At 36.5% G+C, this 21064-nt stretch overlaps 1 protein-coding gene across 1 annotated transcript; it reads left to right on the forward strand.

Annotated features, from left to right (window-relative positions):
• The first annotated feature begins 3187 nt into the window (after window positions 1-3187).
• On the forward strand, window positions 3188-4345 carry LOC119068885 (zinc finger protein ubi-d4 A). Its single transcript, XM_037172751.1, has one exon. The coding sequence runs from the start codon at window positions 3377-3379 to the stop codon at window positions 4283-4285; it is 909 nt and encodes a 302-aa protein (XP_037028646.1). The 5' UTR covers window positions 3188-3376; the 3' UTR covers window positions 4286-4345.
• The last annotated feature ends 16719 nt before the right edge of the window (window positions 4346-21064 follow it).

The raw sequence follows: 21064 nt of genomic DNA on the forward strand, positions 1-21064 counted from the left end.
TAACGGCTGGGACGCCGTTTCGACGGATAGAGGGAATTTGTCAGCCTTTGTCATATAACGAATGAAATGTCAAAAATGGCTGACTTTTTCCAAAATTGGTCGATTGTTTACAAAATAATTAATTTTTGACTACGATGATTCGAGAAACAGAATATGGAAATACGTTTGCATCGGTGTCAAAATTAACGTAAAGGGTTTTATTTGCAAGGTACTTTCGTATTATCTGAGATATACGCGTTCAAAAATTGGTCACCAAAATTGCTTTTTTCAAATCGGAAATTGTGTACGAATACTGAATCTGATTTAAAAATAAATGGACTTACGTTCATTCTGATCCCACAAGGATCATGTTAGCAATTTATTTCATTAAAATTGGTGATGCTGGAAGTATTAAAAAAAATCTGTGGTTATGTCTTTTTCAATTTGACAGCTGGTCGCATACGGTTCAATTTTTTTCAGAAATGATGGACAAATTCCCTCTATCCGTCGAAACGGCGTCCCAGCCGTCATATTAGCATCTCTCTGTACCTACACGAATGCTTTACATCTCGTTCTCTCTAAGAGGAGTAGATTGAGATACGCTTAATCAGCGCTTCTGACGACTGACTTTCCAATGTCCAGCTGAACAATAAAAAAAATAATCAATTTTCCATTGATGAGTTTAGCCGCCGAGCAATAGTACCTCTATGGGTAGCTTTGCTCGGCGCTTATATTCGTTCAACGATTTTTTTTTTTAATTTATATTGAAAATGACTGTAAAAGAGGTGAGTGGCCACTGGCCAATGTCCAGCTGAACAATAATAAAATTTTTCGTTACTAGTGATGAAAAGTTGAGTTTTTCAGGACTAGTCGTAAGCTTGTCCTAACGAGGCGAAGCTCGGAGAGACTGTCCGTGATAGTTACTTTCACGGCCGCAAATACGTCTCCCGGAGAAGTACTGAAAAATCGAATTTTTCGTGCAATGACGAAAAACGTCGAATTGTGATCGTAAGGCTGTATTTTTGAACCTCATCCCTTCTTATGAAATAACTATTGTTAGGTTTATTATCTGTAAACAATTCCAATCCACACGCTAAGCTCAACTTCGAAGTATAAACTTGCATGCGCAAGCTCAATTTACCAAATAAATATTGTAAATGTTTTGCAAATTGTTCGAAAGCTTGTTAGTAAGTCCTATACATGTTTTCAAATCACAAAACGCTAAAAATCTTCATAATCGATCATTTTAATTTACCTGGCCTATATTCTGAAGATAGGCGAAGCATTGAGAATCGGTTTTGATCAAATGTTTTCTCCAATGTCACTTTCTACGCTTAACAAAACTAAAACAACGAGAAATTTCATCGAAACAGATTCTCAATGTTTCGCTTGCTTCCAGCATTAAAATATTTGAAATCAATTGCTTGGAAACACATTACTTTGATCTAAAGCGCGGCCTAGCACAATAGTTCGTTGCCACTGACATCTTTTTTTAAAATGGTTGACTAAGATTTACTTGTGTTTCACAAAATGTTGTGCCTATCACAAAACAGATGGCCCAGGTTTCTAAGCAATTTTGTTATTTTAAAGACGGCGTTTATAGCAAACTTTCGTGTCACTGCACATCTGATTCGGTTGTATATGGCATTACCTCCTCACTATATTTACCTTGATATTTTCCTTTTACAAAATGTTATATTGTGAATCACGCAGGAAACTTTGTGAATGACGCCGGCGCAAAATTCCTAGCACCCTAGCAGTCTGAATGACACTACATCTATACTGTTACGTCCATACATCTATCTTGATTTGTTCCAAGTAAACACAAATTTTCACTGGCCGAACGAACCAAGGTTCTGAAAGAACAGGTTAAGACACTTCTGAATTGATCACACAAATCGATCTGAGGTGACACACAAATTTTGACAAATAGATGCTTTTTATTGAACACACCCCTTACAGATTGTTTGATAAAAACTATTTTTTTTTTCAAGTTGCCATTTCAACGAATCTGTATTGACTGGTTAAACAAAATGTATCTATTTGTAAAAGTTAGTGTGTCACCGCCTTCGTGAGTGTCTTAACCTGTTCTTTCAGAACCTCGGAACGAGTATGATTTCATCCATAGAGATCGGTTTTCATATAAATATAGATGAGGTCTCTTTGGATAAAATTTGACAGGAATAATAAAAATACCCTAAATGCTTTGTTCTAAGGTTAAATAGAGCTTCGCTGTTTCTGGCTCAAAGAAGCACCCTCTACAGATAGAGTCGTTCACCACCTCAATCTTGTTCGTAGTAATGTATGTCATATGCAAGGACTCCAACATTTACCCTCGACTTGGCTCTGCTCAGCAAAGAATCTATATACTGATAAAAAACGGTTACCGAACACATGTGAGATCAATATTTCGCGAGATTTTCGACATTAGGCGAAATAAATCGGCAACGGTAGTCTGGTTTGTCTCTTTTGGTATCAACATTTTTAAAATATATCGCGACCTTCATTCATTCTTAATCAGAGTGTGCTAAAATTTTAAAAATGTTGATAAACAAAACAAATAATTTAGACAACAGTTGCCGATTTATCTCGCCTAATGTCAAAAGTCTCGCGAGTTGTTGATCTCGAATTTTGTGTTCGGTATCTGTATTCTATCAGTATGTAAATTCTTTGCTGCTCAGACTCAGAAGAGACCCGGTAGTTTTCACACTACACTCTGTCAGGAATTTCTTCGTCTTTCTAAATCTGTCCAAGCATTCCTATCGTCTCTGATATCTTCAGCACTTTGTTTCACTCGGGCTTTTAACGAGCCTTGACGTCTTCCGACCGTTGCCCTAGCTAACTCCTCTGCCAGTTCGTTTCCTGGTATTCCAATGCTGACAAGAGCTTGCATAATGACCTCGCGCCGATTGACTACTCACTATCGGAACAGATGAACATCTTAGAGAAGATGATGCTGAAAAGATGTGTTGGATGGATAATGTACAGTGTTTTTCTACTAATTTGCTTTTACTCATTTGATTTAAGTTTTTGTGCAATTGTGTGCCTGAGGACAAGTTTAATGCGTAATTTAAGTTGGAAAGGGGTCAATCTTAACACATTTGCGGTTGTTTTCAAATACATTTTCCATCAGACGAGGACTAAAGTGAACCACCACACGCAGCCACCTCCTGTCTTTTGGCGTGTTTTGAAAGCGAAATTACACTTGCATCGGATAACACTGTCTGAAATCACGTCTAAATATCGTCTGTCACATTAATCATAAAAAGAAATTCATTTTGGATTCGTAAAAATGGTTTAAAAAATTGTGTTTGTAATTCGCTTCAAGTGGAACGGGACTTTGAATATTTTCAAGTTCAAACTGTTCGACGTATCAATGGAAGTTCGGCAGTCCTGAATGTATCATATTATTTCCAATAATTTATCAACAAATCATCGGAAAATTCAAGACTCGGCAGCAGTAGAGATATCGGTAATGGCGTCTTCGGATATCCAAATTGTAAATATATCGAATTTAGAAAAAATTGAGTCATTTCTTAATGATACTGCCTACAAAGAACTATTAGAAAATAGTGAAAATTACAATTCACGATTACGTATAGAGCGGCGACTCCGAATGCCATTCGCAGCCGGCGGAGTTGCCCAAAATCACTGTTCACTATTTATGGACCGGAGACAACGAATGCCGGGTTTTAGAGAAGGTCAGATTTATTCCTATCCGGCAGCACGTTGGCGAAAGAGCCGAAGACAATATCTAACAAAAATATTTCGACCATTCGGTGGTCTAACATCAGCAACACCGCTGTTAAATAAGCGATTCGATGGTCCCACCGAAACAGAACCCGATTTCAACGGAGCATCATTTCTGGAGGAATCATCGTCGTTGGGCGGAGCCGACACATCGGACAGTAAAGACAGTCAAAATTTAAAGGAAGATTTACCGAAAGAATGGTTCTACGATGACATGGACATCAACGAAATTGATGCGCTCGACGAACCTAAATCACCGGCGGACGACGAATACGACTATGATCCTAGATACGGCAATAAGAAAAGGAAAAAACGTAAACCCGGCCGGAAAGCGACTACACCGCATCATCATCATGTTGGTGATGGCCCACGAAAAGGTCGTCCGCCCGGAGGCGGTCGCGGTCGTGGTCGTCGTAAAAATCTAAATAGTTCAAGATCACTATTGGAGCCACCCAGTCCAACACCGATTTCTGAGCCACCATCTTTCGAGACAGCGGCTGCAGCTGTAGAAGATAGCAGCAGTAGCGATCTTCGGAGTTATCGAAAGTACCTGTAAAAATTACACACACATTTTCACGAGAGAAAAAGAAAACACCACACAAAAACGCGAATCATTTAAAAAGGTGTCACCACCAAACACACAACGGAAAATGGAAATTATAAAAAATCGGAATTTATACACAAACACACAGACATATACACATTGGCAAAAGCAGAAAGAGTAACTTTAGGAATTTTTATTACCTTTAACTATTCATTCCCCGTTCCCTGGACCGCCTTTCCCCATCCCCTAATATCAATTATAACTTTTCATTTTTATTTTATTTTTTAGTTTTTATTTCTGTTAATTATTATTTCGTTTGCTATACATGCCTAAATTATGTAACACCCCCTACATACACATAGCCTCTTCCTTCCCTACAATTTTTCACTTATTTTTCCCCCTTAATAATTTGTGCGCTTGTAACAAAGAAATTTTTAGTTATTTTTTTCGCCTCTATTTTCGTCATAATTTTTAAATTATTGATAATTATATAATTATTATCCCCCCTATAATTAGTACACTTGATTATACAAAAAAAAATATTTGATTAAAAATTAATAAAAAAAATTATTGAGGAATGGTTTTTGTGATTTGTTGAAAGCTGTGAGCTTCAATTCAATACAAATGTCAAATTTCAATAAAAACGTCCTTTCGCTCTCACCGAAGCTATTGTATAGTGTTAGTGTATAGTGGTCAATCACCATTCTTATTGGAATATCGTCAGAAAGATAAGTTGTCGGTTCTCTTAATGAACTCTTATGGATGTCCATTCTTCATTCCTTACGTTCTTATAAGTGTAAACACTCAGTGATCGCTTCATAGTTATCTCAACTCAAATACTATAGGGGTAGCAACCACTGTAGCAGGACCTAATATTTGTAAATTTTTTTTGTCAAAAATTGTAAAACTTTGACAATTTTTGTGAAACTTTGACAATTTTTGTGAAACTTTGGCATTTCTTGTGAAACTTCGGTAATTTTTCCAATTTCTAATAGCATTACAATCAGATTTTTGTTGACTTCTAAGTTACTGATTAGTTTCAAATAGTTGAAGTTTGTCAGTGTTGTGCAGAATTCTAACAAAAGATCATATGGAAACACATTTTATTTTAAAGTATTGATACAACTACGGCACAACATGCTCAACTTACTGAAACAGGTCTTGATATCCAAAATCGGATACATCTTCCAGTGGAATTTTTTGATACGTACCTGGATAGATATAGGAAACGATGAAGTTCTAGTTGAATAAAAACGCCAACCGATTCCATAAAATGAACAATTATTTATTTGATTCACAGTGATGTGAAATACAAGTGTTGTCCTTTCTACGTTTCGCCCACGACTAATTACATTTAACCTCGTTGTTTGAGAGAACGATGAGCATCATCGTTCGACATCTGATTGACATACTCGCCCTACCGATTATACGGTAACTCGTTCCCACACAACCCCCCTTAACAAAACATTTGCCCTCAAACGTTCAGATTTTCGGACTTTCGGCAATCCACTGCGCTTGATATACTGCCTCTCATGAACTCGGACCATCATTGATTCGCCCATCTTTGACTCGACCATCTTTGCCTCGACCATCTTTGACTCGACCATCTTTGACTCGACCATCTTTGACTCGACCATCTTTGACTCGACCATCGTTGATTCGACCATCATTGCTTCAACCATCATTGATTCGACCATCATTGATTCGACCATCATTGATTCGACCATCATTAATTCGACCATCATTGATTCGACCATCATTGATTCGACCATCATTGATTCGACCATCATTGATTCGACCACTCTTGACTTCGATCCAAATTCGCTCGGTTTTATTTCAATTCGTAGCAGTTTAGCATTCCATTTCGCTGACACGCCTAATATTTGTCTAACAGTGCATGTACGTTCGATCCGTTTATTGCTCTTCTCACCCAATGTATGAAACACACTCGAACGATCGTCTGCTGTACTGAAGTGTGTGCTGCGTCTATTGTCTCTGAACAAACCACGCGCTCGTAACAAAAGCCTTCTCGAAAGTTGTCCTTCGTATCTTTTTTCGTCTTTTCACTTTGCGTTGTATGAATTTTCAGGTACTATAACACTTTACTGTTCAATTCGTCCTTTTTATTTAGCATGGAGGCAACGTTTCCACCTAAATTCTTTACGTCTTTTGTTCAGCGTGGAAACACCGTTTCACCTGAACTCTTTGCACAAATTTTTGAGTCTGGCTTTACTTTCCGCAACGTAATTATGTTTTTCCGCTTTTCAACACTTATATTCCATACTGATCACATCCCGGTTGAGCCCCCATATAGGAAACGATGAAGTTCTAGTTGAATAAAAACGCCAACCGATTCCATAAAATGAACAATTATTTATTTGATTCACAGTGATGTGAAATACAAGTGTTGTCCTTTCTACGTTTCGCCCACGACTAATTACATTTAACCTCGTTGTTTGAGAGAACGATGAGCATCATCGTTCGACATCTGATTGACATACTCGCCCTACCGATTATACGGTAACTCGTTCCCACATAGATATTTTTCGCTAGAAGTAAAAAGCACATTTAAAAAAATTGACAGCCCACACGAGCTTGTACGTTTCGTGTATCCGCGGAGAAAATTTCATAAGAAAAGTGCGTGTTTTCGATCGCTTCCAACACAAGCTTCGAATAATTTTTTGAAAGTGCTCTCGGCTTCCAGTAACCGATATCTGGCACATATCAAAAAATCCACTGGAAAATGTGTCCGATTTCGGCAGGCTGTTTTTCAAAAGAACCCCTCAAATCGAAATAATAATATCAACTGGAGACAATTGACCTGACGTCGATGACTGAATTTTATAATGAACTAAATGAATTTTACGCAATAAGAGGATTTCGTAAGAAACGCAGCTACTCTTCAAGTTATTTCGTTTTGTGAGATAAGCTAGTGCAGTCTCGAGTGCAGTACACAAATGACGTCGTGCTAAAATTAGGAATTTTCGATACCCTCTCCTTTTTGTCGTGCTAAATCACATTTTTATATCACCTCACACCCTAAAATTACGTCACATTTTAGTATCCACCCAAATCGGGAACAATTTTTGTGAAATTTCGACAATTTGTGAAATGTTTGACGAATGTTACGCCCTGCCTGTGAGCCATTTCCTTTTATCTTGTCGACCTTTCAAATTGTAAGCGTTCCTTGTACAGATGTTCTACCTGGAAGCTTGCTTCCATCAGGCACTAATTTAAGGATTGAAATTCTTGAAATTTCCGAAAATTTCCTGAATTCTTGTTTATATGCAAAATCGTAAAATGTCCGATGTAATCGGTTCAACTCGACATATTATATTCAAAGAGCGAGATGTATTCCCTATCCGGAGAAACGACCAACCTCAACTAGTGATATGGAAATAAATGTGTTAAAGTTAGTGAACATAAAACCGAATTATTGTGCGTATTAAAATATTTTTTGCGATTGCTTCTGCAAGTTTCTGAAGCCATGACAAAATTTAATAAACTAGAGCCAAGAAAGACAAGATCCTTTGATGATGAATGAATAAATAGATTATTTTAAATCAGAAACATATTAGTTCGGGTGTCATTATTATAAGTTCATTACCGCTCATAATGTCTTTGATCTGCAGGTAGGTTGTCATACCAAATAAAATGTCCAGAACAATGTCCACGTTTTCTCAAAATGTCCAGCTCATGCGCAACGCCTAAGACTAAGAGAAGAATTTCAGCCGATAATTCTTACACTCGCGGAAGTTTGAAAACCGACACATTTTCTTTTTCGTCTTTTGGTGGTTTTTTGTGAATTTTGGATGCATTTTTATATTAGTGCGTCCGCTAAGGCTGGGAAATACACTAGAACCGTGCAAATTGAGGTAAAATTGATTTTATGATTTTATTATGATCTGTATGTATGCAAAATCATCAGGGGCAACTCCGGCAGCTCACTCGTTCCGACGGGAGCGGCCGTTATGTCACTTTGGTTTCACTGAATTTTCATGCCCATTTCCAAACAGATATCGATGTGGAATAAGCTGTAAAATATTCTTGAATGTTCAATTTTTTTTAGAAAACTTTTTGTTGTTGTCAAAAAAAAAAATCCAAATGTCCGAAAAAAATGGCGGAAGTTGAAGGTTCATTTTTTTCTGCTTAAAACATTACAAAATTTACAAATTAGTTGTTACACTTTTGAAATACCATATGAAAAAGTGCTCTCTAGGCGGGATGTCTCTTGAAGTTTTTGACCGATTTAAATTTTTTTAAAGCGTAAAGTATAGGATTTTGAATTGGCTACAAACTTCGCGAAGAAAGTTTTCGGGATTTTTTAGTATTTCGATGGGATTTCAAGGTTTTAGTTGAAATTCGATTCCAGCACTTCTCATTTGCTAAAAAAGCATTTTAGGATGCGTTAGGAAAATAACTACGCCGCAAAAGTATACAAATTAACTTTCGCGAACCTCAACATGGGCAATTTCCCTTGTTTAAATATTATTATGAAAAATGTGAAACATGTTGCACTTTAGGCTTATAAGCGCTAGGAATATAATAAGCTCTTGACAAAAGTTCGTACCGTATGAAATTCAAGAAATGGACATTATTGCCTTCCTGTCTCTTATGGAGGTCAAGACAGCTAGAGCAATTTAATATTATCATGTCTAGGGCATAAATTCGGAATGCTTCTCGTAATTTAGGACCACAATATGAAAAGTTGTATAGGCATCTGCTGTGGACGGTTTAGGTACTTTCGCTTGTCACTTGGTTCGGGCTACAATTAGCTCAATTTCCTTACAAAATATACCGTCCAGAACAGATACGTGTTTTTTCAAGACGAGGTAAATTATAATAAATTTTCGACTATCAATCCACCAATTTTCTGCCAACAAACAAATTTATTTAAAACAAGGCATCAGAACAGTCGGAGCGTTTGCTGCGACTTAGCCCCGTACAACCCGTAATCCTATTTCGTCAGCAACCATAATACGTCCGTAGCCCTAATAAGCCCGGAACCCTAATACGTCTACAACCCTCTAATGCGTCTGTTACCAAAATGCAAGTCAAGTTGGGCATTGTCAAATTTACTGAAACTGTTCATTTTTAAAATTGCGCATAGCGCAATTACGAAAGCCCGTACGAAGTACCTTTCAAATAAAACCAACAATTTACGACATTATTTTAGAAACCCAACATTTTTTGCCAACTTTCCATTGGGTATTCAATTACCTCTCAAATGAAACAAAAACTAGCAAAATCGGATGAAATTTACTCGATTTATGTGCAAAAAACACTTAGGGCCGAGTAGCGGCCTTAGTCCAAGGACCCAAATTTGAAACTTTTTTTTGCCATCATTCTATTCGGCATTCAAATATCTCTCAAATGAAACAAAAACTAGCAAAATCGGATGAGATTTACTCGATTTATGTGCAAAGAACACTTAGGGCCGAGTAGCGGCCTTAGTCCAAGGGCCCAAATTTGAAACTTTTTTTGCCATCATTCTATTTGGCATTCAATTATCTCTCAAACGAAACAAAAACTAGCAAAATCGGATGAGATTTACTCGATTTATGTGCAAAAAACACTTAGGGCCGAGTAGCGGCCTTAGTCGAAGGGCCCAAATTTGAAACTTTTTCGTCACGTTCTTTTCAGTATTCAATTACCTTCCATCAAAAACTTAAACTAGCAAAATCGGATGCGATTTACTCGATTTATGTGCAAAAAACACTTAGGGCCGAGTAACGACCTTTGAGCCCTCCCAACAAGCCCACGTTGCATCTTACCCAAAAACAATGTTCAGCAACTTTGTTCTACTCGTCAATACCTTTCATTTGATATATCACAAGCACCTATTGCGTGCGTATTTCGGTAGATATCGTCGAAAGACTGAAAAACACCTATAGGGCCCTAGCTCTGGAGGGGCCGACCCTACCATGCCCATTTTCGAACTTGACCTTACTTTTGTCGATACCAGTCGGGGAAAAAAAGAATTTTGAAAAAAGGTTGTGATTTACTCAAGCTAGAGGGGTCACGGACGGACGGACGGACGGACGGACGGACGGACGGACGGATGGACGGACGGACGGACGGACGGACGGACGGACGGACGGACGGACGGACGGACATTTTTTTTATTGCTGATTCGTCATCTATGAACATAGCCAAATGCTTTGCCCTTACTGTCTGCTTCCAATTCGACGTGTTACAAACGGCATATTAATCTTATAAGCCCCCAGTACTTCGTACGGGGCTAAAAAGGTAAACGAACTGATTTAATAACATTCACCAACTGTTCGTCGTTTGTTCATCATCATTTAACGGGTTAAAAAAATAAGTATATAAAAACGAGAATTCATTCTCATCTGTTGAACGTTAGAAATAATTTACCAGTCACTGATTCACAACCATATGTGACACATTAGATTTCTTTATTATTACTTATTACGCTTCTATAAAAGGAGATTATTTTTTTCCTTTGGATAAATTAAATAACAACATTTGTCCATTGATTCGTTCGGTTATATTATGCATGTCTATATTTAACAGTAAAAGATAATTGATTGAAAAAAATATTATATATATGTCAATTGCATGTTTAATATCATTTAAAAACATGTATTTGGTTCAGTCATCAGAAAAAAGTTCATAAAAAATTTCAGTGCCACACTGGCCATACTGGAAATTCGTACATTTCCCGAAGGCCTTTTGCATTTTTATACAAAAAATTGAATTCATAATGCCTTTTTCAAATTTTATGAGCCTAAAAAAATTCCCGAAGGGTCGCTTGGCAGCCACTGAAAAGTAGTTTCTACTCAAAAGTCTGAAGTCTGAGCCTTATTCATTTTGTATTATAAGATTTTAATGCGCTGGTCACTAAATGACTTACGTAAAAAGCGAGTTTCGGAGCATCTGGAGTATGTTATAGACTTGTATGCATGTGTACCCCTTGTACGCTGATGAAGAAATGGGCAGTGTTTTCCGTGTTTTCCACACTTTTCATTGAATATCAACAAAACCCGTAAAGATAAACATTAGAGTCTTTGGTGTGTGGAGTTTCAAATTCTGACCAAAATACCCGAGGACAAGAAGGTTGTGGGAAATAAAGATGAGCCAAAAAAAAAATTATGCCGTTGAAGAAAATCCTCCGCTTTCGAACCTTCTTCTTCCTTTTATTGTGTTGTACTACGAATGCATATTTTAACTGTGATATGTAAATCCCTGAATCACTAAGAAGTATATGATTCTTCTTCGCTGATTAACATCTCTGGCAGTACACATAATTTCTTCTTTTCTTTTCAATAGCCACCCGTTAGAGTCATTTTTAATACGAAATTGCACAACACTTTATAATACTTTGGCTATTCGTACATTGTGCGTTTATACACAAAAATTTCGTAAAAAATTACATAAAAATTTAAGTATCGAAACCACCAATTATTTAACAGTTATGCAACGGTTGATAAAGAAAAATATAATCTTCCTAAAAGAAACACAGGAAACGAAAAGTTAGCAAAATGCCTGAAAATCTGGAAAATGTTTGTAATTACAGGAACGAGAAAACTGTGTGCAGAATTTTGATCCAATCCCCACACACAGACTGACGACGTTAATTTCATCCGAACTAAAAAGGATAACTAAAATCTAATGAAATGTTTTAAAAGAGTACTGTAAGTGGTTAATGTTGATGGTAAATGTATTGCAACTTAGCGAAAAACTGTTTTCATATAAATACAATTATTTTCGAAAGAACGTATTTTTAGAGGAAATTAGTTTTGATGATTGGGCCTCGTTAGGCACGTAACATAGAAGAAAATACTCTGTGAAGTATTTCAACTGAAACCGATAACAAACATCAAACTCGCAAAACAAACATAAGAGTTTACGATAGAATATTTGGATATAGATGCAAATCATTTTTTTATGTGTCGATGCAAAGATAAACCCAAACTACCTCTCCGAACTCATGCGTTAGTCTTACCACATAGAGCCATATAAAATATTATTTCGTTTGAAGAGTCTTCACTGAAGATATTCTATTGTAAACACGAAGAGAATAAATTCCTTGTATCACCAAAAAATTAATTATCTATCATCCATTGTCAGTAAAAAAATATTAATTTGAATTTCATATAATGTCCTAAAGCATAGCCATACTACTAGCATTAACATAGAAAATATTCGGAGGCTTTTATCATTGAAACCGCCAAAGAGGTTTGTTATTTAATTCAGTGTTAATGCTAGAAGCGGTTCTGTAGTAATTAACAGTTACATATTCTTGTGTCCGCTATGTGATGTGGAAAAGAAAAATAAATTTATTCAAAAACGTGAGGTAAAACAAACTTTTCTTCACGAAGCCAAAACTTTACCTCAAGTTTTTAAATAAAATACCTTACTTGGCAATGGGGCAAATGATGTAAATGGTAATTCTTGTGTTGACCAACCTCGGTCGCGCCTCGATCGGTAAATTTCACACAAGAAGTACCATTTCCATCATTCGCCCCTTTGGTAAGCAATGTACTATTTTTAGAAATATAAAATGTCCATTTTTCGAATTAATTATTAACTCTAAAATGGTTTTAAAAAAAACATATGTTCTATGATTGGTTGAAAAAAAGGGGCGGGCTACAAAATTTGTAAGTGTTGCCTCATAAAAGCAGGGTAAAAAGTCTCTCATGCTCCAATAATTTCAACTATTTCATTATTATAAAGGAAAAAACGACAAAATCTAATGGTAGAACATTCAATGTATTACAGTTACACTTTGTAGATTATTATTTGTAAATTTTTATACAAATTGTAGAGTTTGTAGAATGAGAAGGAAATTTGGATCGTGGACGAAAACTGAGAAATCATTATTTTGTACCATCTGCACCTGAACATTGTTTTCGCAATTGATAAGAGTCGATCAAATTTCGAAGAAATATTGAAAAAGTAAATTAGTAGTTCGAATGAGCTTTTACAAATTATTGCCATCTAGTTTTCTATTATTCAAGAGCTATTTTTAGGAAAACATTGTCCTATATATTTCGAAATTTTCTCATATTTTCCATATTTTCACAAATTTACACACATTGAACAAAACCTAAGAAAATATGGGAATACACTCACGGACTTTTGAAAACCGACACATTTTCTGTTTTGTGATTTACTGGTTTTTTGCGAATTTTGCATGTATTTTTTAGAAATAGTCTCTGATAGAATTCCTGATCTCTGTCGTGGAGAATCTGCAAGAAATTGTCAATTCTGTTTACGATTAATTTTCATTACTTATATAATCGACTTTCCCGACTATAATAAAATAATCTTGATAACATTTTTTGTACTTGATGGGTTTTCATTTGTTTGATTAATCAATATGACTAACGCACGTCAAGCGAAAGTGCATCTAATGACAGCTACCAAATAGAGTACTATTTTGTATGAATTTTTTTTTTCTAAACTTTTGTTCCGTCTCCACTTTCAGTTTTCATGCTTGAAGTGGCAACGTAGCTCAATTACTTTTATTTGTCTCTATGTGGTAAGACTAATGTTATGCATCAGCTCGGAGCAGGAGTTTGGTTTCTCTTTGCATCGACAATTAAAAATTGATTTGCACTAATGTCCAAATGTTTACTTTGAAGATTTGGTGATTGTGATCCTAAGCCGAGGGCGCGGATAAAATAGCGTATTAACCTCTGTCCACATGCTTATTTTCTTCGTTCTTTTTTTGGAAGTTAGACTGCGTCAAGTCCTCCGCTATCGCTCCGGACATGATCTTCTTCGCCAATGTCCGTCCCAATTTTTTTTCGCCCAACTTTTGTTCGAAGTTACATTCCCTTTGTGTGCTTAACCTTCCAACATTTTACCTCACAGAATCTCCATTTCACTATCAGAACCAACCAAAAACATGTTTTTGGTCGACCAAAATCATGTTAGCCAAGGTTACATTAGGTTAGCCCGACTAAATTTTAGCAACCAATTTTTGGTCGAAACTTCAGGGTAATGAAAATGCTTTGGAAATGAAACATTTCTTACCAAGGAATCATATTTTTAAAATATTTTAATTCTTTGTATAATCAATTTCAAAATATGCACTTCAAGAAGAGTACGACGTCACACTTGGCTGATTTCAGTGTTATGTGTGAGTGAGTGTGACGTCATCAATGTCTGTCTACTTTGAAATCAAACTATAAAAAGAACCAAAGATTTCTTTGATACGTCGTAAAGTAACGAAGTGACTATTCGCCCGCGCGGGCGAATAGCATATTATAGACTAATCGCCCGCGCGGGCGAATAGCATATTATAGACTAATCGCCCGCGCAGGCGAATAGCATATTATAGACTAATCGCCCGCGCGGGCGAATAGCATATTATAGACTAATCGCCCGCGCGGGCGAATAGCATTTTATAGACTAATCGCCCGCGCGGGCGAATAGCATTTTATAGACTAATCGCCCGCAAATTCCTTTTTTTATTTTAAAATAGGTATTTTACTAACGCATGCTTTAAGGCTTTCTTAGCTTAGACACGTGGAATCGAATTCGCAAAAAAAAGCCTAGAGAAAATTATCGGTGACAGTTGTTTTCGTAGTAAAAAAAACAACTTCTTTGTTTTCTTCCTTTTACAAAATATGATGCAAAGTGCTTACGATCTCTTTTACAAAATGTGACACATGGAGCTTCACGGAGAAAAAAGCCGAAACCGATTACTTTTGTGAAAAACGTTTTTGTTTTGTGAGAAACGTTTTTCTTTTGTGTAAAACGATTCTCGTTTACCTCAAAGAAATGAGGGAAGTAAGAGAAACGATGAAATCAATAACACAACGGTTATTTTAGGTGTAGATCGCTGTAACTTTCGAGATGAGTTGAATTTCCAAGTTTCGAAAATTTCGGATCGAATATCGAAAAGCTACCTGCTTTTTATTCTGAACTAAAGGCCGCATCCTAGTCAATCTTTACGAAAACAATTAGTTTCAGTTTGACGATTGTCACAAAAGATTAACGTTTGTAACAAAAGAAATACTTCTGTACCAATTGTTCGAAATAAGCTGTCACTATTTGTATGACTAAACAGCAATATTAGTAAGATCGTGGACTGAAGATCATGAGGTCGGGGGCTCAAAACCATTACAAGGTAAAACATTTTTAAATGAAAAAAAAAAAATCTTTGAAATAAACCAAATATTCCACTGCATACAACACAGTCCGATAAATTGAAGAAAAAAAAATGTAGGAAGAAGTGCCGAAAAAATAATTATATTTTCTTTCGCTTCGTACATCGGTCGTTTCGTACAAAGGTAAATCGTTTTTCACAAAAGACTTTCTCTGTTATCCCTAAATTACCTTTGTGATAAACACAAGATTTCTCTACGTGTTATGCTCCTTTTACAAAATGCGACGCAAGGAGCTTATGCCTCCTTTTACATAATGTGACGCAAGGAGACTATGCTCCATTTTACATAATGTGACGCAAGGAGACTATGCTCCCTTTTACATAATGTGGCGCAATAGGGAATGCAATCCCGGTACCAATCCCGGTACCAGTACCGGAAAATCCCAGTCCCGAATCCCGGTATTGATCAAAAAATCCCGAGATTAGTACCGAAATTTAAAATCCAGTTTTCACTGACAAAAAAGTTTCGAAAAACTCACCTGTTGGAGGTAACTTTGTCTACAGGTAATCTACATTATCTGCCGCAGCTGTATTTTTTGCATGGGGCGCTACAGTTGTGGCAGCTATTGTATATTATCTGGAGACAAAGTTACCTGCAACAGGTGAGTTCGAATTTTTTTGTCAGTGTTTTTTTTATAAAATTTTGAAATCGATCAACTTGTATGATTCAAACTACTATGGCAATATAAGATAAACATTGAAACATAGGATTAATTAACGTTTTTCTCTTATGTCGTATTATTTGCAAACACAGAAAAAGACGTTTTTAAAACTACGATGGCTAGCAACGCACTTCACGCATGCGTGATCATAGTGGTCGGCTGCAGAAAGTACTCTATTTTACATGGAAATATTTTTATAGTGTTCTACGTTTGTATAATACACTGTCCAGTTTCAGTACTCTATTTAGAGTATCATCCATGCTTGAAGTGTTTAAAATCTTTCTGGTGAGTGTCTGCTGCTCATCAAACCAACTAGCGTTGAATCTGAACGTGCATTTCCGGCTTGCCGTTACTTGCGTAGTAAAATATATTGTGGATTTAGGCGATATTTCACAAAACTGCCACTAATTGACGCTGTCGGAAAGTCGGTCTTCTGTCACTTCACACGATTTATATTTTCAAAGGCAGCGTGCTTGAAAATTTACATTACCTAACAAATCAATTAATTTTTAAATCACAAAGCACAAAAATTTGCGATTGTGACGACAACAAGTCCCACAACTTATACTTTCAAGATTGAACGATGATACGTTAAGTGCATTGTGAGCATTTTTCCAAAGAGAAAATTGAATTTACAATGTGACATCTACGCTGTTGCAAACATAAGTTAAAGTTACCCGGCCTTCACACAGCGACGTAAGTATCGAATTTCTTTTGTCGTAGTGTCAAATTTGATATTTAGAACAAAATAAATTCGATACGTGTTTCACTGTAAGTAAACACACTTAACTGTACCATTAAACAACTTAAAAAAATGAGAATAAAATGAAAATAATTTCTTTTACTGATAATTAATCCATATCTTTTCAGTACCGGAAATCCCGGTACTGGTACCGGTACTGAGTTTCTCAATCCCGAATCCCGGGATTCAAAAATCGGTACGGGATTGCATTCCCTAGGCGCAAGGAGCTTATGCTTCCTTTTACATAATGTGACAGAAGGAGCTTATGCTCCCCTTTACATAATATGACACATGTTGCTTATGCCGTGGTTTACAAAATTACTCCCTTTTACATTAAGTAACTTACGAATAGATGGATGTCTTTTAGAAATTGTAATACAATAAACTGAAAGTGTGAAGTAATGTAACAGGCGGAACCATTGGCCGAAAAGAAAGACTAAAGTTTTTGACTTTTAAAAGAGCCACAAAATTTGACAATACTATGCTAACCTTGGAGTTTAGAATCAAAAGTTTTTCAAACACCACTTTTTTCTTGATTCGTTCACATTTCATTTGTAACTCTTTCATCTGATCTGTATATTTCTACGCTATTTTCACACTTAATTAGCATCTTCACTAACTGTATATTATATGTTCATCGCGCAATAACTGTCATTTGCGGGCGAATAGTCTATAATATGCTATTCGCCCGCGCGGGCGATTAATCTATAAAATGCTATTCGCACGCGCGGGCGATTAGTCTATAAAATGCTATTCACCCGCGCGGGCGAATAGTCTATAAAATGCTATTCGCCCGCGCGGGCGAATAGTCCATAAGATGTTATTCGCCCGCGCGGGCGATTATCAACGGCCGTAAAGTAATTATTTACTCAGAACAATCTCCTTTGTCGATTCAAAATAAAATTGTAGACTCATGCAGCATGTCCCAAGTTTTGTGGAAGGAGCTGTTGTTAAGCGCCACAGGCAATCAAAAAGAAAGCAGGGGACACTGAATATCGAAATATGAGAATTCGTCGATTATATCGCAAGTTTTTGTGAAAGGAGTTGTTGTTCGCAATCAAAAAGACAGGTTCAGGTAGCCATCGTATGTTTGGGTTGCACGAGATCAATAAAAGTTATATCGGCACCGCAGGCAAGGAGAAGAAGCGGTGGTCTGGGGTGCGGCAACCCGTTGGTACATAAATCAAAATCTACTGATCGTAAAATGACCGTAAAGAAAGTTTTCCATTTCATCACAACAAAATTCGCTATCACTTATTGTCATAATTATCGAATTAATCATTCTGGTTCGAGGCATTGTATTTTATTTCGATGAATAAGGTCCTTATAAGACGAAAACGCTTCTACGACATAGGTAAATCTTACTTCGATTTTCTTATAAATCAATTTGAAATTCCATATTCAAAAAGTTTGCGCGGATATCCACTCACAACACCACCAATGTTACGAACAAAAAAATGAAAATTCCAAAAATTCCATACATTTCAACAGACAGCAAACTGATGCCGCACGCCGCAGTTAGTGCATTTATGAATTTTCGATTTATAAAATAAATTTCAGCGCGTAGATTTCTTTCAAATATAAATTTTGGTTAAATGTAGTGTCTTTCATCAACTAAAAATACAAAAAGTATTTATCAGAATGAAATGATTAATTATCGATACTTTTTAACGTCTCCCATACCTATAACGCTACATCACTTACATTTGAGCTATTGTTTCCAAATAATTGGAAGAAAAGCACCACCAGGGCCGTAGCTACTAATGGGCTCAAGCGGGCTGAGCCCGCTCTGGAATCTTGCGAGCCCGCCCTGAGAAAATCGGATAATCACATATTCTATTGATAGCTGATCATCAACAAGTTTCTTCTTTTTCTTTTTCAGCCTTTTTACAACTTTACTATTCCAATAGTTAATTTGGTTTGTGACATTCACTTCACTTAAGTTTACCTGAAAGTTCACCCTGAAAGTTCAACAACTTGAGTATCGACGACTTACTGAATGAAGTTGTTTATTTTTCGTGCTGTAACTTCAGGAAGTCGTCGTTTCCTAACAATTTATAAAGGGAATATTCTTTTTATAAAAAGTTGAAAGATGAAGAAACTGCGACAATTATCGGTAAATTTCTGAAGAAACGGTGAGCTCTTGAAACGATGATACTTTTGATGATATCACCAGAATCCTTAGTAGCTCCTTCGAATTGAAATAAATGAAATGAAATCCTTTTTTACAAATATATGACCGCAATAACGACCACGAGTGTGTTAGATTTCAACAGCAAATAGATCTGGTTGTAGCAGTTTTACATACTCTGATAAACTTATCAGTTTATGAAAATTTCGTTAAACTGCTGACTTTTCTCAGAGCTGGTCAAATGACTACAACCAAAATTAATTTTTATTTACAGCTAAAATTTTCATGGTATATTATGAAATGTTTGGGAGTTTAGATTTGAAAATTTTTGCTTTTGAACGAGGTCGAAAAGTTTACCTATAACCAAAGCCGAACTGGTTACCTACCAGTTTTTTTTTTTTTTTTTTTTTTTACCTACCAGTTGGGCCAGCTCAATTCCCATATAAAAAGCTGTATGTTCTTCGGACGCCAGTAGGCGACTACTAAGATCAGTTCTGTTCTGCCTGCCTATAACCAGGGCCTATTTTTGGTAATTTTTTGGAAATTTTTACCAAAATTTCCAAAAAATTGCCAAAAATTTCCAAAAACAGATCGTCAAGAATTGAATTTTTTCACAAATTCGAACAGTTTCGGCAACTCCTGAGCTCAGCCTTGTGTCTTAGCCGGCTCTAAATGATTTTATTTGCTTACTGAGGCTCTCATCTATCAAAATAATCATACTCGACTTCATTTGAAAGCTGATAGTATCAAGAATCAACCAACATCATTGAGGGCCGGCTAAAACACAAGGCTGAGCTCATGAGTTGCCGAAACTGTTCGAAATTTTGAAAAAATTCAATTTTTGACGATCTCAGTTTTTGGAAATTTTTGGGCAATTTTTTGGAAATTTTGGTAAAAATTTCCAAAAAAAATTAACAAAAATAGGCCCTGCCTATAACTATAAAATGCTCAGCATGTCAACGCGTTATTCGCTAGAGTTCGGTTCCCAGATCAATAAAAAATAGAATGGCCGGCTGAGATCCCGGACAGGAAGTTTTGGCGGCGGCTCACGTCCAAAAAATCGAGTTTTTTCACACGTTTCGTTGAATATCAAGAGACAGAAAGACAGTAAGACAGTAAGACAGAAAAAAAATTCTTCGGGAGAAGTGTAGAGCATTGAATTCTCAAAAACACGAACGCTACGAAAAGTTCTTGCGTCACAATTATCGATATCAGTTAACTCGGAAGGTAACATAGCATACGTGGACTTGCATCACATTTACCCTTCATGGGTTTTCGACTGGTAATAATATACGCCGTACGATACATAGTCAATCGGTTGCGGTACCTACGTCCAAGAATTGGTTTTTCATCTACGTAAACATTGTTTAAGGCAATAAAGGGTATCATGCCCGCAAGTCCACTACCAAAAATGTTTTAACAAAAATTTTTTGAGGACGGCGGAGCATATTTACAGCAACTTTTTTACTTCTCCCCCTTAACTCCAACGACCCCCAAACTTAGATATTTGGAATCTGGGCATCAATACGAGTTCAACGAGCTAAAATAAGCAAAATTTCGAATTTTCAGATAACTGAAATCGCCTACGTTAGTTAGTTAGTTAGTTAGTTAGTTCCAGGATCCAGGAACTCCTAAACGTTTTTATAGATTTTCCTGAAATTTTGGTTATAGGCTAATAATGGCCCAAAAGTAAGAATGGAATTTTCAAAATTTGAAAAAAACCCATATCTTGGGAGCTGGAGCTCCCCAAAGTCTCCATACAAATGCCATATAAAAGCCAATTTGTATATGTGTGTGTGTGTTTTGTATATTTTGGCACATGAAATTGATGGCCATGTGTGTTGTTTTGGGATGTGTTTCTTGTTGGAAATTGTGTGGTATGGTTGGGCAGCTGGAAAAATTTAGTCAATTTCGGTGTATGTTGGGCAGCGGGAAAAATTTGGTCACTTTTGGTGTATGTTGGGCAGCGGGAAAAATTTGGTCACTTTCGGTGAATGTTGGGCAGCGGGAAAAATTTGGTCACTTTCGGTGAATGTTGGGCAGCGGGAAAAATTTGGTCACTTTCGGTGAATGTTGAGCAGCGGGAAAAATTTGGTCACTTTCGGTGAATGTT

Source organism: Bradysia coprophila, assembly GCF_014529535.1.
Source record: "Bradysia coprophila strain Holo2 chromosome X unlocalized genomic scaffold, BU_Bcop_v1 contig_20, whole genome shotgun sequence".
Lineage (NCBI taxonomy): Eukaryota > Metazoa > Arthropoda > Insecta > Diptera > Sciaridae > Bradysia > Bradysia coprophila.